Source organism: Rosa chinensis, chromosome 4, assembly GCF_002994745.2.
Source record: "Rosa chinensis cultivar Old Blush chromosome 4, RchiOBHm-V2, whole genome shotgun sequence".
NCBI lineage: Eukaryota > Viridiplantae > Streptophyta > Magnoliopsida > Rosales > Rosaceae > Rosa > Rosa chinensis.
In genome coordinates, this window is record NC_037091.1 from 17,619,316 (window position 1) to 17,637,694 (window position 18,379).

At 36.8% G+C, this 18,379-nt stretch overlaps 1 protein-coding gene across 2 annotated transcripts; it reads left to right on the top strand.

The window, feature by feature from the left end:
* The first annotated feature begins 1,007 nt into the window (after positions 1–1,007).
* LOC121052896 (protein trichome birefringence-like 43) lies at positions 1,008–3,038 on the top strand. 2 transcript variants are annotated; one of them, XR_005810172.1, is made up of 4 exons: positions 1,008–1,137; positions 1,549–1,756; positions 2,450–2,628; positions 2,754–3,038. XR_005810172.1 is itself a non-coding variant. In XM_040518884.1 (4 exons), the coding sequence occupies exons 1-4, from the start codon at positions 1,068–1,070 to the stop codon at positions 2,759–2,761; spliced, it is 381 nt and encodes a 126-aa protein (XP_040374818.1). In that variant the 5' UTR covers positions 1,008–1,067; the 3' UTR covers positions 2,762–3,038. The 2 variants fall into 2 exon arrangements, 1 of the variants encoding a protein (XP_040374818.1); XM_040518884.1 differs by having other exon boundaries at positions 2,450–2,544.
* Positions 3,039–18,379: the final 15,341 nt, after the last annotated feature.

Consider the following 18,379-nt stretch of genomic DNA (forward strand, 5'->3'; position numbering starts at 1 on the left):
ATATTAATATGCGACACATATGCATTTGTTGTAGAAAATGATATGCGAGGCTTCTTGTTTGTCTCTTATAATTTCGTCGAGGAACTTATTGCATCGCATATTGAAAAAACGACAACCCTGTTATTTCGTCGCTTTTGACAGTCAGTAAAACACATTACGCGACAACTGGTTGCGACAACCGAAAGGTGTCGCATATTTAATTAAGCGAGAAATTTAGTCTTTTTACGACAACTCTGAATTGTCGCCAATATCTTTATAAAGATATGTCAAATTAGCATAGTTGTCGAAAATATAAAATGCAAGAATAAATATTTGTTGAAAAAAATAATAAGCAAGATCGCATATAATGTTGCATATAATGATTTGCAACATATGCAAAAGAATCATTGTTTGTTGCAAATGACTTTAAATGAGGCTGGATTGTTTGTCTCATTTGATAATTATTTATTTAAAAATTTCAAAATAATTTGAATATTTAAAAAATTAATTTTTTAATATTAATCGAAAGATTTATTAAATCATAAATCAAATAGAGTTTACAAAATTCTACCCACAAAATAATAATAGCTAATAAAAAGAAAAATTGTTTGCCAAGCTAGACTAGCTAAATCCTAATCCAAAAATTACTAAAAATGACTTTATGAATCACAAATCTTCCTCCAAATCCTCTGTTTCAGAATTATCTCCATTGTTTTGGACACCGTCTTCATCTCTTCCAAAGACATCATCTTCTTCACTGTTGGGTACTACGATATTCATGTCAATGTTTTCTGTATCAGCAAAACAGCCTTGGCTATTCATCAGGAACTTCTTCAACATTGTCATTAGCTGTGCATTTTGTGACCGCATAGTGTCCACAGTTGATTCAAGCTTCTTAACTTTATCTTGCATTACGTTCATCTCAGAACTCACAGCTGTTGAAGATGTAACAGTTGGAAGCTCCATGCGAGGAAACGAGCCTAAACCACGAACTCTTTTTCCCTTCCTTCCACACTCTTTTTCCCTTCCTTCCACACTCTTTTTCTGTCAATTGATGGACTACGAAAGCTCGTCTGCTAATTTACCAGATGCCCACCCTTCTCAATGAGATTTGGAACCCCAACCCCAATCTCAAATGCCCACTCTTCTCTTTGAAAGGTTCGTTCTTTGTTGTTCATATTTCATGGGTTTTTTTGATTAAATTTCATTGAAATTATGGAACTTTGATCAATTATTGGAATCCCTCTTTATCGATTTGGTTGCGATTCTGTTTTGGATGATGGTTCTGTTGGAGGGTATATGCTTGTTTGGAAGAAGAAGAACAAAACTAATTAGATTACTGCGATGTACCAAATGAAACAATTAATAACACCTTTACCACCTCAGGTGATAACTGATATTACATATAAGCCTAAGAAACGTTGGTTTTGCTCTTATACTGTCCCTCTGCTCTGCGTTTCTGTATCTGCAATATGGGGAAAATGTTGAATGGCTTTGGCCTATTTGTTTATGCTGTTCTAATACTAATCTTATTGCTTCTTGAACATGAAAACCAATATTGCTTTGCAGGAGTACTAGAGAAGAAGAACAATGAGTCGCAAATAGGCACCAGATGCTACTTGTTTGATGGGAGTTGGATTTACGATGATACATACCCACTCTACGACACATCCAGCTGCCCTTTTATTGACAGAGAGTTCGACTGTCAGAAAAATGGACGCCCGGATAGTCAATATCTCAAGTATAGATGGAAGCCTAAGGGTTGTGCATTGCCCAGGTACAAAAGTTTAGTACGTGTTTTCATTTTCACCTCTAGATCTCCGCTCGAAGACTATATTTACAAAAAGTGCAACTCGGTCAAATTTTATTATTTACCTAAACATTGGATTCATTTATTTGTTTGACGTTCAATTACACAGCTTGAAACACAATCAATTTAGCAGATCTTTATAAAGGTGATGATCGAGTCGATCGAGACCTGCTAAATGTTTCATGCCATTGGAAAACGTTTAATGTATTGAAATGAAAAATAATTTCATATTATATTTGCCCATGTTGGCTCAAAGGTAACTCCTGAAATCATCGAAAACCTTCAGACATTAGGTTTGTACGTAAGGATCACCCCTATAAATCCATTCAAATAGAAAATTCATTTGGTTATCTAAACTGTATGTTCAGCAGGTATACAATGTCTCCGACAAAACCGAAATGATTAATATGTATGACACACAAATAAATAAAAAAGAATTTTTACAATGATTCTAATCACTAGATTACATGCTAAACAGGGTAAGCCAAAAATAAAATAAAATTGAACGTCCTTTCTAGACCAAGCATGTACATATGCATTTTGATTATGTATTGTTAGAGCTAGTTGGATGATGTCCTCCTTAAAGCCAGTATGTACATTATGCATTATATGTATTTATTAGTTTAGACAGTAGTATTTTGTAATATATGGTACGTGCAGATTCAATGGTCAGGACTTCTTGAGGAGATTAAAGGGGAAGAAGATATTATTCGTAGGGGACTCTCTGAGCTATAACCAGTGGCAGTCACTAACATGTATGCCCCAAAGCCAAATGGGTCGATTCTAACGTTGGCAACACCAAAGTTTTCTTTCAGGGCATCCCCCTTTATTATGTTTTTGTATGACTGCTTGATGAGCTGTTCATTTTCTTTCGATGTTTTTTGATCCTTCATCTTGATTTACAGACACTCAGCATCAATTCAGTGCAAAAAAAAGTGATTGTGGCATCATTCATTAATTTCAGGGGATTAGGGAAAATAGATAAAGCTTTTATTCCACTGCTGGAAGAAGTCTGTTTGTGGCATCCTTCGTTGATTAGCTGCCAAAGGAAAAGAAGTCGCATGTTTAGTGAATGGGCATTCACAGCTTTATTAGTAAATTTCTGCTCCTTCTAGGCTTCTAGCTCTATTTAAGTCCTGGTTACATGTTTTGCTAATTGACATACTAGAACTGGGAATCACATATTCACAACTTTGAAAGTCTCCTTGCTCAGTCTTATTAGCATGCTTCAATTCATTTGTAAACATAAATATACTTCGTATTAAACTTATGTTTGTTGATCATAAGTCAAAGCATGTGTAAAGAAACTTCTTTTTGAGTTCATTCCTTTTAGTAATGCCGAGGAATGAACATGAATTGGATTTTTGATCTTTTTAGATATCAGGACTGACTTGCAGTAGTACAAAAATGGTCTATACTTCTGGTCTTCAGAGGGGAGCAGACTGATCAATTGATCAGTTTTTGAATTGCACATGCATCACTTCCAAATTCAGGCAGTGGTGGATAGGATTTGTATTCCGAAATTAATGCCGTAGGGATATCCTCCCCAGTCCTCATAACCTTGAGCCTTGTCTTTGCTAGAATAGTTGTAATTTGTGTTTGGATATTCTTCTCTGAAATGAAGAATCTTAAAGTGATATTCTTGGTTATATTTGAACTCATTATTGTTTGTTATACATGTAAATCTGATGCTTATGAGTTCATTTTTTAAAACTATTAACTTCTTTCCTTCTTGTTAAGGTCTGGATCAACTTCGCTCTGGACTTCTTCAGCAACAAAAACCTTTTATACAAGCTCCCAGCCCTTTCATCAGCTTCAAATGCTGACACCACAACACCAGCAACAACTTATGCTTGCCCAGCAAAATTTGACATCCCCATCTGCCAGTGATGATAGTAGAAGACTAAGAATGCTATTGAATAATCGAAGTATGGGGCTTGGAAAGGATGGCCTTTCAAATTCCGTTGGCGATGTAGTGCCAAATGTAGGATCACCTCTTCAAGCTGCAGGCTCTATGATGCCTCGTGGAGATACAGATATGCTAATGAAGGTGCTTTTCTATTTATTTAATTTTTTATATTTATTTCTTTGTGCTTGTATTTGTAGTGGTTATATGGTAGAAGTGGTTTCCTCTGTTCTTCCACATGCTCGTATCATTCTTGCTACTTTGGTTTCCTCTGTCCTTTTGTTATTATAGATAGGTATTATTTCCATTAATTTATGTACTTAAACATTATTTTAGGGAAGGCTCCTAACATAGTCTTGTCATTGAATTATAAGGTCACAAAAAACCAGCCTGGGAGGAAGAGAAAGCAGCCGGTGTCATCTTCAGGCCATCATGTGTCCCCCTGTGGCTTACGCTCAATACATGAGAATAATGGAGATTGGTTTAGCTTGTAATCCATATTTGAAACCGTTGAACAGATCACAATTTCCATTAAAAGCTAAAATATTTAGATAGAGAAACATGATGGCCTTTTGGTTACTCTTAAGATTCAGGAACAAAAATCGGTTTACTATTGTTGATTTTACACCTAGTGAATATCTAAAGCATCAAAAGAGTGTTCCACCTGCAACCAGTTTTTATAAAATCATTCAATGTAGACCCTCTTTTGAGTCTCTTTAGCTGGAGACCCAAACACGTACAAGACACAGCTAAAGAATAGGTTATCCCTCCCTTGCTTTATTAAACGATACATACTAAGTTTGATTTGAAGTTATTGATTCCTGTGGAGAAATTCGTGTAACATGTTGAACAGAAACGTTCTACTATGCAATGTTATCCCAGTAAAAGTCATTGCCTAATTATTTTTTTGTGAGAAAATTAAAGTTGTCACATAAACATTAACCGACAACTCGTACAGGTAGTCGTCTAATTGGTTTTCAGCGAGGAAGTTCAAGTTATCATACAAACATTAAGCAACAACCTGCACAAGTCCTCACTTAAATGGTCGTTTGCAAGAAAATTAAAGTTGTCACATAAACATTAACCGACCACTAATAGAAGTTGTCGCCTAATTGGTTTTCAGGGATGAATTTTAAGTTGTCACATAAACATTAAGCGACAACTTGTTGAACTTGTCGCCTAATTGGTCTTTTGTGAGAAAATTAAAGTTGTCACATTAACATTAACCGACAACTCATCAAAGTTGTCGCCTAATTGATTTTCAGCGAGGAAGTTCAGGTTGTCACGTAATCATCAAGCGATAACCTGTAAAAGTCGTCACCTTATAGGCCTTTTGTAAGAAAATTAAAGTTGTCACATATACATTAATCGACAACTAGTAGAAGTTGTCGTCTAATTTATTTTCAGTGAGGAAATTCAAATTGTCTCATAAACATTAAGCGATAACCCATTAAAGTTGTCGCCAAATTGATTTTCAGAGAGGAAATTCAAATTGTCACATAAATATTAAGCGACAACCAAATAAATTTGTCACCAAATTGATTTTCAGTGAGGAAGGTAAGGTTGTCACATAATCATTAACCGACAACTCACAGAAGTGGTCACTAAATCAGTATTCAGTGACAGAAATCTAGTTATCACATAAACATTAAGCGACAATTCACAGAAGTCGTCGCCTAATTAATCTTTTGCGAGGAAGTTAAAGTTGTCACAGAAACATTAACCGACAACTGGTAGAAATTGTCGCCTAATTAACATTTTGCGAGGAATTGGGTGTCGCATAATGTCATATGGGCGACAACTGTCAATTTCTTGCAAATTCCTACTTTATGCGACAAATTGGTTGTCGCCGATGAGATCATGTGCGACAACTGAAATTTCCTCGTATTTGCCAAGTTTTTGCGACGATTTTTGGGTTGTCACAATGAAATTCCTCGCTTTTGCTATTTTCTCTTGTAGTGATGGTTTGAATTCCACGAAGACAAACTCCGAGGCAGTCGGCGGCGGAGGAGCCGGCGACGTCTCATCCAAAAACAAAATGGAAGACTCGCTGGAAATATCCCTAAACATGCTTCAGAACTCCGGCCGGCCACTTTAGTCTCGATCTGCAGCTAGTCCCTCAACCTCATCACCTAAACGTCACTACTACAAAAATTGAATCAGATGACACCTCTCACACAACGTATCATACTTTTCCGTCGTCTGATTAATTTTTATTTTTTCGGACGTCGTTTTTACAAAATCTGTCGTCTAATATGGACTTATGAATTAATTCAGAAGGCATTTAAGGACAAAACCGTTGTGTGACGCTTATAAGATTGAGCGGCAAGTTTCCCACCATGTAAATGGTGCCAAACGCAGTCTCAAACCCAAAATTTTCCCCCCAACATGTATTAATCATACGACGAAAAATAATAAAACTGTGGTCTGATCAATATGTTTGGTTGAAGGAGGGAGATTTCCCACCACCATTTTTCTCTACCTCCCTAAAGAGGGAAGTCAAATTGATTGGAGACAGATCCCAAATTTAAAATGGCTGCATTCAGACCACATTTTTATAAAATTCTATTGTGTGAATCTCTGTCCAAATTGATATAGCCAGGCTTGAAGCCCTAACACTCGAGCAAAACAATAACAAAAATACCTGCAGCTCCTCAATCTCTCGACAGCGCCTCACTCTCTCTATCGAGACACAGACCCGTAACCAAAACCCACAACTATGAACTATCAGTGCCTCCTCACTTCAACCATATCTCTCTGTTCTACACGGTGTAGAAATCCATTAGATCTAAAACCTAGACCTCTCTCCTCTCTCTCTTTCCCTCTATCTTCTACCCCTAGACCCCAAATCCATCATTTTGAAACCTTGGACCTCTCTCCTCTCCCCGACAACTAAACCAGTTTCCGCCTCATCCCATTCCTATCGCTTCAAAACAGACCGGAGAGAGCCTAGATTGGAAACCCTCTCTTCTCCAATTCTTCGATTCCTCTTTCTCTTACATAATCCAAAGCGGCCTCTCTCTATATATGAGCGGAAGAACAAAAAGCTCGAGCTCCTTCGACCCAGATCGAGTCGGTGACAGGTGACGAAGAATCCCATCGCACCGGTACCGGTGAAAGTTGATTGCCTCCCGAAAGGTAGGCCCTCGCCTCATATCCAAATCCTCACTCTTTCGGTCTTTCCCGACTGCCTCCACACCTTTCCTCTTTCCCAAACCCCCATTTTCCCTGGGTTCTCTTCCAAGGTTCGAGATTCTAGGGTTTCGGTGATGGTCGTTCGAGCCAGCCTCGACGCAGTCACCTGGATTAGGCCTGGCGGAGCTATCGAGAGCGATAAGCTACCATCCGATGTGAGGAAGCGCACCATGGGCGTTGTCGACGCCTGCGGAGGGAGAGTGATGATTGGTGACGTCTCCAGCAGAGCTGGGTTCAAGCTCAATGAGGCTCAGAACGCTTTGCAGGCTCTCGCTGCCAACACTGAGGGCTTCTTGGAGGTAGTTATTTTCTAAAAATTGATATCTATAGTTCTTTCCATGCTGTTAGGAAAGAAAGAATGAATGGAATTTGTGGTTGTAGCTTTGTTTAGTGAGTTGAAATTCTATTTTTCAAGATGGTCTCAACAGGTCTCGGATGAAGGCGATGTGCTTTATGTTTTCCCCAAAGATTATCGAGCAAAGCTTCTTGCCAAATCGTTTTGATTGAGAATTGAGCCTCTATTGGAGAAAGCAAAGGTAGTTTTTCTTTCTGGAATTTGGTTATGTCGTCGTTGCTGTGTAGTTTGTGCTTGGGAATTGACACTAAGATTATGCTTTTTGATAGGCCGGGACCAAGTATGTAGTGAGGGTTTCATTTGGAACTGCCCTCATTGCCTCCATTGTTCTTGTGTATACTGCAATCATTATTGCCCTTTCTTCCAGTAGGAGGTAAGTTTTAGGATAAGGCTGGTGTTTTTATTGTTAAACTCTTTCGTGGTACTGGCAAGAAGATTGATTATAATGCTTTGGTTACAGCGAGGATGACAATCGTGGACAACGTGGAAGATCATATGATTCGGGGTTCACTTTTTACATGAGTCCCTGTGACCTCTTTTGGTAACACATTTTACACTTATTTCTTAAGTAAGCTTTTCATAATACTTTGGAGGTGTTTCAGGTTGAGTTATTGTATTGTTGGAATAAGTCTTTACTAATACAAACCCAATTTAATTTCAACATCTGGGTGGATACTTGTTTGCTGTTTTATTGCTTAGTTTTCTGGGAATTGGTTCTTTATAATTGCATAATGTTATTTTCCAAAGTCGAATTCTAGTGTTCGATTCAAAGGTCCATTTTGGACAAGCTGATGGGTTTAGCTTTAGCCCATAAGTCCCTCTCAAACCCACAAAACAGACTTCAAAGTTTTAGCTTTAGCCGTTCTGTGAAACAAAGAAAATTAAAATAACAATGTCACCAGCAATGCTCAATAGTCGTCCGTGCTCCTGCACTCGTTTCTGTTGATACCAAACTATTTTGACCCCTTCCCATTATCTAATCTCCTTAGCATTCCTTCACTAATCCAATTCTTATTTCTTATACATACCTAATCATGGATTTTAATCTTTTCCAAGTCTTTCTCAGTTCGTATGCCTCTGAACTACTTGGGTTTCAGTTTCTGCTCATAGAATTTAGAAGGACAAGCCCAGATAAGCATATTGCACCCTTTTGGGCTGTTTGCTGCTGAAGAACCAATTCAAGTTCAGGTCAGCTTTCCAATTCCAAGTTAGTCTCATTTTTAATGTGAATTGTTACCCACTTTATTTCAGTTACAATTTCTTACTAAGGTTTTTCATCAAGTTCCCAGCTTTTGCTTATTTCAAATTTCACTTCCTATATCTTGAGTACTCATGTTTATTTACTTCTGTTTAGTGGGTTGCTGAATTTCAAGGTTCGGGGTATAAGAGGTTTAAGGTACAAGAAGACATGGGGTTAGGGGAGTAGAGAATTGGAATTGTATGTTGCAATGGTTGGTAGTTGCTTTGGGGTGCTTAATTGGTGCAAAGGAAATAAGAATTTGGAACCTTCCAGCCAAGCCCAAGGTAAGAGAATGACTATGACTCGGTCATATTAATTCTTCATTTTTACTAAGGTGAACTCTTCTACTGCAAAACAGTAAAATTTGCATCTTGTGCTTCTCTGGTCAAGTTCTTTGCAGAAATAGGCATAGTTTGTAGCGATTCGGTACTATATTGAACTTCAAAATCAAACTAATTTTGGTAAAGTGGATGCAAAAGGGTTTTGTTAAATTTCCAATTTGCACCTTTAGACCTTTTGCTTTTTTTTAGTAACTAAATAGATGGTTACAGAGCTTTTACAAGCTTCTCATTGCTATATAAGAAATCTCACATCTAGAAGCACATTGCAATACTTCCTAGAAGATTTAAGATCCGTCGATATACATGTAATTTGTAGATGTGTATGTCCAAGTTTCACTAGGGAATTGAAACTTGTTGACCATCTATTCAACTGATGAACTGAACTATAATTGAAGGGAATAAGAAAGATTGATTTTTTGTATGTGGGTGTGCTAGGCTAGGTGTCCAGTACATATGCATGTTTTAGATCTTTGTTTATGGTTCTTGCTGGTTCTGAACTGGACAAATTGATCTAACCAGAGTTTCTTTGTCTGTATGTATGGAATGCATGGTACTTTAGGGATTCCTACCAACAATGTAAGGCTCTTTTCTTATAATTCCTACCGTTCTACATGTGACCATGAGCTCTGTGAGAGTTTCATCTCTACATTATTTCAAATGATTATCACCATCTGGTTCTCTTTTTCTTTATTTAATTTATTATGGTCACCAGCTTGTTTGCTTCCATTAAATGTCAATTGTTGGATGTCATACTTCAGATTTTAAATCTCTGCAATTGGTCTAATGGAACAAATCTTCCTTGTATGGCAGGATGGAGTGACATGCTTGACCTGGCTTGGGGTATCTAGGTACCTAGCAACAGGTTGTGCGGATGGGAAGGTCCGATTATGGGATAGTCTCTCTGGTGATTGTGTAAGAACCTTCAAGAACCCATTCAGTCTCTCTCTGTATCTGCCAACAAGGACTTCCTTGTTTCAGTATCTACTGATGGAACCGCTCGAGTTGTTGAAATTGAAGAATATAAGCAAGCAATATACCCTTCATAGTTGGTAACAAGGATGGCCTTGGAGTTATATAGTACTTTTTTGTATAAACAATATGAATTACATGCTTTTCTTATGGTATTTGAGCATTCTTATGGTACTCCTTTTGTAGATGAAAGATTACCTTTGCACAATCTATTTTGGTGCATGATGTGGATTATAACAATTTCTTCTATATATTGATAAACTACTGTTAATTTGGTCTTTTTTGATTCCACATCCAGCAAATATAATGCATTGAATCATTCTATTAGGACAATAATAACCACAAAAAAACTGTCGTATGTGCACAATAGTCACAATGGCCCAAAAATAAAAACTGTCGTCTGAATGTAAAATAGATAATGGATACTTTGAAAAACTGTCGTCTGAATGAAAGTCACACAACGGGCATAAAATAAAGTGACCTCTGAATTGCCTTCACACGACAGTTTCTAAAGTCGTCCGTCGTCTGAATAATAGTCACGTAACAGCTAATGCTGTCGACAGGCTGCTGACATGCTGCCGAGCCCTTCACACGACGGTTCCCTACAATTAATCTTCATCAGACGGCGCCTCGATAGACGACGCTTTACCTCCATATCAGACGACAGTTTTTAGCCGTCGTCTGATTCAATTTTTGTAGTAGTGCGTCGTCGTTTCCGACCTCGCTTCCCAATTCCTCCGTCGCCGACCAGTTCAACAACCTTGGATACTCTAGCGACGTGAGCTTCCACAAGGTACAGAATCGAGAAATTAAGGCATCCATCTCTTCACGTCTCACAGTCGAGGTCTGCAACCGATGAAAGGGAGAAGAAGGAGAAGACTTGGGTGCCCAAATCTTTTTTGTTTTTTTTAAGTAATGGGGCAGAAGGAAAGGAAAAAAAAGGTTTTGAATATCTATTGAGGGGCAATAGACATTTTGAATTGATGTAATCTCCTCGTTTTTTTTTTCTTTAATCAAAGTTTTATTTGTCTAATTTTAAGAAGATTAGTTCCAATTCCGATGACAAAACTTCTATTGGAGAGCAGTAGACGTCTATTAGAAGACAATAGACTATTTATTGCCCCTCTATTGGGGTATATAGACGTCTATTAGGGGGCAATAGATAGGGGCAATAAACTATCTATTGCCCCTCTATTAAGGGACAATAGATTGTGTGTGTGTGTGTATAGAGGGAGGATCAAGAGAGAGGACATCCTTACTTCAAGAATTTGAGGATTTTTACAATTTATACTAGTATATATATGACATAATTCAATAATTTCAACCGTTGATCCTTTATATTCCTACGCAAGAATTGTGTCTACAAAAAGGGAAAATGCTCATTTACCCAATTTTAGCTTAAAATTTGCCCACTTGCTCCACTAACTGTTTTTTAACCCCGTTTACCCAAAACACTCTAAGGGATTATTTCCCCTTTACCCAATTAATTCTTTTTTCTTCTTTTTATTTATTTTTGGGACTTTTTTGCCCTCTCCTCCCCCCTCACCGATCTCTCTCTCTCTCTCTCTCTCTCTCTCTCTCTCTCTCTCTCTCTCTCTCTCTCTCTCTCTCTCTCTCTCTCTCTCTCTCTCTCTCTCTCTCTCTCTCTCTCTCTCTCCGGACGATGTCGGATTTTTCTCTCCCTCCCTCCATCCCTCCAGCAGGTTGCCCACGACGCCTGCTCTCGCCATCGCGGCGCCGAAACTCGTCGTCGTGCTCTCCGTGGCCAGGCTCGACGCCAAGCCAACGGTCCTCGTCGCTTAGAAGCTCGGCGAGGCCGGGGTTGACCTTCTGAAGGAATCGACGACGGACTGAAAACTGCTATATGCTATTGTGCAGTCATAACCATAAAAGTTGTTACATTAGTGCCCCCCAGTAGACTTTGTATTGGGGGCCAATGATGACTGCTTTATTTATTAACGGACTGAAAATTGCTATTCCAAAGTAAATGTAGTGTTAAATTGCAGTAGTCGATAAATGAAAAAAAATTGTGTGGTTTGTGTCAGTCTAGTGGGGGACAGTAGACAGAATATTGACCCTCAAAATGTGGGTTTTTAGACATTATCTGTTGTTTTGAGTGTGAATAACTTCTATAATCTGTGAAACATAGGAAGCGGTGTAATGTTTGATGGTCTATTGGGGGGCAGTAGACACATTAGTGCCACCCAATAATGTCTTTCTTAGGAGACAGTAATCATCTCTTATTGATTTGTTTGTGATAAAGTGCAATACACTGTGAATCCTTGAAACTGGTGCAAGTTTTAATGGTTTAGTGGGGGGCAGTAGACACATTACTGCCCCCAAATAATGTCTATTGGGGGGCAGTAGACACATTAGTGCCACCCATTAATGTTTGATGGTCTATTGGGGGGCAGTAGACACATTAGTGGGGGCAGTAGACACATTAATGGTCTATTGGGGGCAGTAGACACATTAATGTTTGATGGTCTATTGGGGGGCAGTAAACACATTAGTGCCACCCAATAATGTCTTTCTTAGGAGGCAGTAATCATCTCTTGTTGATTTGTTTGTGATAAAGTGCAATACACTGTGAATCCTTGAAACTGGTGCAAGTTTTAATGGTTTAGTGGGGGGCAGTAGACACATTACTGCCCCCAAATAATGTCTTCATACGAAGTCAGAACCCTTCACTTAACTGGTGCAAGTTTTAATGGTTTAGTGGGGGGCAGTAGACACATTACTGCCCCCAAATAATGTCTTCATTTTAAGTCAGAACCCTTCACTTAACTATCATTGACAGATTATTGTACTTTAATAAACTCAAAACAACATAAGACTTATCAAAACTCTAATTTCAGTGATTAATTAACCACAGTTAAGAAATTAGTGGGGGGCAATAATCTGTCTATTACCCCCCAATAGACCACAATTTTGACGTCGTCCGAGACCTGCAAAGGAAGCCCAGACCCGATTCCGGTGTGGAGAGCTTCCCGGACATCTGACGAACAAAACTGGCGAAGCCCAAAGGGGTTGGGATCGTGGAGTTAGATGGCGTCATCCTCTGGTGGTCCGACGGTGGGATGGAGCGGCGACGGTGGAGTGGTGGGTGTGGTGGCTCAAAGAGAGAGAGAGAGAGAAAGAGAGCCTGAGACGAGGTTAGAGAAAGAGAGAGAGAGAAATCGATGAGGGGGAGGAGAGAGAGATATGAGTTTAATTTGTTAATTAAAATGAGGCAATACTCTCAAACACTGTTAGATTGGGTAAATGGGGTTAAAAAACTCTTGGTGGAGTAAGTGGGCAATTTTTAGCTAAAAATTGGGTAAGTGGTCACAGCCCCCTACAAAAAATCAACCAAATCCACAATCAGTTGGTCACTCAAAATTGTGTAAACAAATGTAGTCTGTTAGATAAAATTAAAACAAACATTGTGCTAACCAAATGGTTAAACGTTTTCCGATTTGACTAATTTTTTATAGGATTCATATATGCGTAGGTAACTAAAGAATGAGTGGTTATGATTTTTTGTTTTTTTTTTGTTTTGAGAATTAGTGGTTATGATTATTAAAAAAACATTTAAAAAATAAAAATATGAGTTTAAGGACTGGGCCCTTCCACTAAGGGATCCCTTTTTTTGGTCATTTTAAGAGATTCATTATGGGACTCACTTTTTTATCGTATTTCAGCATCTGGATTGTTCAATTTTTAGGTCCTAATATATAGATCATTTCAGCAAATTTTCAGCCAAATTGATGATCGTAAGGCATTGAACTAGATTAAATCAATAAACGAATCAAATTTGTCCAACTTAAACCGTTCGTGTTCATAATTGTAAATCTTAGTTTTGAATGCCTTAATGATTATCAATTTAGTTGAAAATTTGAAGAAATGATCTACTCATATATACCTAAAAACTGAATAGTTAAGATGTGAATATGTGATCGAAAAGAGAGTTTAATGAGCGATCCCTCACTCGAAGGGCCCTGCACACACATACACACATGTATACTGTGAGTGTTCAGTTATCATTTTTTTTAATGAACAAAATAATTAAGAAGCATATCTCTGAGGAATATATCTTTAAAAGATCGAAGCTTATCAAACAAGTGAGGTTGTGAAATATTAAAGGAGAAATCGTTGAACGGTTGAACCAAACACTATTTTGATCCAACTTATGAGCAAGCTATTTTGATCCTCATGATAGTAGTGATGAAAACTGATATAGCTAAAAAATGTGCAGCTATCACCAGTCTACAGATTGATCACTAAACCATTAATCTATGTCAATTATTAATTGAAATGTTTATCTTACTTTAGTCAATAGTATTACTCGATTTGGATTCTCCCAACACCGGGAACAACAAGCATTTTGAAGACATCCTGAGAAAGATTTATGGTTCCAAAACTCTTAGTTTGACAAAAATCAACGATCTCAACTGAAACCTTAAATCCGTGTCCTTCCAGGGGTGTCTAGTGATACATTACTTACAGCCCCAGGCCAGTACAACAAAGCTGATAATATAAACCGCAAGTCGCCTTCTTCTTCCATAAATCATGGCTCGCAGCTGCAATCAAGTTTCCTCGACTGCGATTTCCATAGCATGAAGAGGCTACAAAAAGAAAAAGTGAAAAGATACCCTTCTGGAACTTTGATTTTAGCTAAGACCCTAGCCTTCAGGGTTTAGTTTTTGATATTATCGCATTTTCCACAGTAATTTAGTTGCAGTAAACATAGTATACTTACGAGTATATGGAGGTTCGTAGAAGGTTGCAATATTCCCTTATAGGTTGTCTTATTTGCATCTGCTTCTGCATCCTTGAACATATTAGGAAGTTTCAGATACAGTCTACAAATTGTATCCAAGCACCAAAACTACAATTAGCAAAAGCACTCCCATATTTTTTTTTTACAACGAATTTGTGATACTCTATGATGGAAGAAACTTGTTGGAAACCTGTAATGTTAGTCTCTCACCTATAATCGAAACTATGGCACACATCTAATATTTAAAAAAAAAATGAACCAGACTAACAAGCATTGTAATTATAATTGTCCTTCCTTTGGTGGAATATATTTAAAGTTGGGATTCCACTTCCTCTTTGGTAAATGAGAGGGGGCACTTCAGAGAATAAGGTGATACAATTAGAATTTTGTCTTCTTCTTTTTTTGGACATTAAATATGTTGCGGGCTATCTGGATGATTGTTAACTTAGGAATTTAGTTTTAAGTCTTTAAGGGGAGTGTATTGTATATGGAATTAGTGGAACTTTTTATGAAATCTATGGAATTTAAAAGTCTGGGTGTATTCAATATAGACTTTCAGCAGTCCATGAAAGTCTTGGGGTATTCAATTAGGATTTTTAAAGACTTTATGAATTCCATCAAAATCTAGGGGTATTCAATTAGGACTTCTAAAAATGAATAAAAGTTTAGAGGTATTCAAAATTTCATTCATATTTATGGAATTAGAAAATCAAGGATAATCATGGACTTTGTAGTGTTAACCATACATACCAAATTCCAATAATTTTCTAGCCACCAAACCAAAGATTTGAAAAAGTCTATCAAAAATTTTTACCCAACATGTTCATTGTTGAATGTGATTTTTTTTTTTGTTCAATTGTGATACTTGGTACCCTAATAGCAATAAAAAATAATTTATGAAACCCTAAAACTCAAATATTGTGGTCTACCCCTAAAACCTTGAATAGTGTTGCTATGAAATACTGGGTTTTGTCTTATTAATTATTCTCATCGATTTGAATTTATATCATGGTTCAAGTAAAGCTTGAACAATTGAATTTTGATTGATTGATTATAGATCAACACATTGATCAATATTTTTATGACATATGTTAATAGATGAAAACAAAATTGATGAGAATAATTAACCATAAACATCAAGTGACCTATTTTGTATCTTTAAGTTGATTGGGAGATTAGAAATGAGAACAAACTAGCTAGGCAGAGTAATAATCATTCATTTGAGTCAAATTCTACTAGAAGATACTTGACCATTGAAAAGGCAACGAGTTATTATCTTGCTTTGCATTTGGACTGCATTGGTTGTGTTTTTTGTTTTTTATTTTTATTTACTAGAAAATCTATAGAAGTATTCATAATAAAGTATATAGATTTTCAAGAATCAATAAAAAGTCTGTTGCTAAAATCAATGGTTTTAAGAAATCAATAGCAGTCTATCAACTTTTTAAAGAGTCTGTGAACTTTTCAAAAAGTCTGTCATTTAAAAAAAGTCTGCACAAATCCAGATACAATACACCCCCTTAAATTTAGCCACATGAATAATTGTCCAATTCATGATCTAATGGGTTCCTTGACTAGAAGTATTCTTATTGGCCAAACCATCTATGGCTTCAATACTATGAAGCATATAATTTCTAGTGTATGTATCACTCTTGCATTGTCAACATAGCACGGTCGTATAATTTTTAATCAAAAAATGTATTCATTCTCCTAAAAAAATTTATCTGTTGACAAATGATCCACATGCACTTATCATTTTTTAGTATAAATACCCAAACGTTAATTATTATAATTAAAATATTACATGAAATACAACATGTATGCCTATTTTCGTATAATTTACATACAATTATTATTTTTTAATACAAATAGTCAAAAGTTACCATATTTTTTTAGGGGTACATAAATATCAAAATGATAATTAAAATATTACATGAAATATAACGACAATGTGCATTGTACTAAACTTTACTCATAAGTTTAATATCGCCCAAAAAATCAATTTCTTCCCACGAAGAAATTAAGCATTAAGTTGTCAAGTATATGTAGAGGTAATTATTCACAATGATAACTCAAAAATCTTCACCAGTTTTGAATCACCACCTACTTACGTACTATTGGATTGACGCATCCTTTTCTACACAGCTCTATATGATATGTAATGAATAATTGACTATTTCAGTTCGGTTGGAAAACAGCTCCTCACTCCGAGGGCGTATCCAAACCCATTCAGTGGACAATTGGCTTCGCCTGGTTAGATAAAATTTGTAATTGTCGATAAGTTAATTTGGCATTTGAAAGCGAAAGTTAATTCGATTGATTGTAGGTTGAAAAGAGCATTTAGTAAGATGAAAGTATAACTGCATCTAAAGTAATTTGAAGAACCAAAAGTACGAATTGCATAATCGAGTAATATAGCTGTATAGTACCATATAGAAGTGACTTGAAAAGTTTGGAGGGTGATAGCTCAAAGCCCCAGACGACGGTGTCATTTGATCTATGCCCAAGCCCCATTCTGCATCCATTACATGTGTGTGTATGCATACTTTATGTATGTGTGTGTGTGTGTACAAGTTTTAGTTGTTGTGCTTGCAATCAAGGGCACAATCATGCACTGGATGATGTTAGTTTCCAGTGTCTTGCATGACGAGAAAAAGAACAAACAAGAGCTCAGGAAGGACTATACCGGCAGGCATGTGCCGGCCGGCAAGTCATTCCTGGCTCATGTCTACTCTCTTTCTCTCCATGGAAGACTACACAATAAACTACATTCATCATCAAATCCTCATCTTTCAATTGACTCAGTGGACTGTCTGAATCAACGACTTAATTAGAAATTGTGCAGCTCACTGAAATATTTATAGGCAGCTGGGAATGTAAGTCGGATTAAACAGAACAATATATATGTCCCCACCAAGCATACCATTCTTGAGGATAACAGAATTAATTGATTCTGTATGAGAATATAATCTTAAGATTATGAGGTGTATGTTGTATTAGTTGGGAGTTGGGGCATAGCAGCTTAGATGTCAACGGGAATTGATTCTTCTAAGTTTGACTCCATCAGGCTAGGTTATGAGTACTTTTAATTTTTTTTTTAAGTGTTTTTCAATTTGAATTCTTTGCTCGAATTTTGGATATTGTGTACTGCAAACCGTGTATCATAGAGGAAAATGAATTAACCTAATGGATACTTCATGTACACTCATTATCAATTATTTATTCATTTGCTCACACACACTATTAGAATTGCATGTAGTACACGTTAGGGTTTATAGTCGAGCAAAAAATTAGGGTTAGATTACATAGAGAGAGATAAACTCAAAAATTATAATAGACGTATGAGTTAACGGTGCAAGTAATGTTTTAAACTTGAAAAACAAAAAAAATAATAATAATAAACACTTGGGGTATGTGGAAAGTATCAGGCAAAAAACTATAATAAGCATAATTTCCGCATAAGACGCAACTTTGGAAAACCTTCTACCTCATTTCGAAAAAGGAGTAAGTCCCCAATTTAATGTGCAATCGCAATCTACGAATTTTGGAACTATACTAACTTCGACATATCAATTTAAGACACATGCAGTTCCAACTAAACAAGAGAAGGAATAAATTCAGACTGAGACATGAAGAACATTGATGTCTGTATGTGGAAATATTTTTCTGATTAGCTAGCAGACTTAAAGCCTTATCATCATGACTTTATTCCAAAGATTTCCATCACTAGCTAGCTATGTGCTGAAACAATGTAGAGGTCCATCTGTGGTCATGATCTGCTAACAGATAAACTACATAAGTCAAACTCATTCACAACCTTAA

Bases quoted from the DNA above. Each gene is read 5' to 3' on its own strand.
- LOC121052896 (XM_040518884.1), top strand. From the start codon at position 1,068: ATGCCCACCCTTCTCAATGAGATTTGGAACCCCAACCCCAATCTCAAA. The intron at 1,138-1,548 runs GTTCGTTCTTTG...ATTGCTTTGCAG, and splicing joins CCCACTCTTCTCTTTGAAAG to GAGTACTAGAGAAGAAGAAC. The intron at 1,757-2,449 runs GTACAAAAGTTT...TGGTACGTGCAG, and splicing joins AAGGGTTGTGCATTGCCCAG to ATTCAATGGTCAGGACTTCT.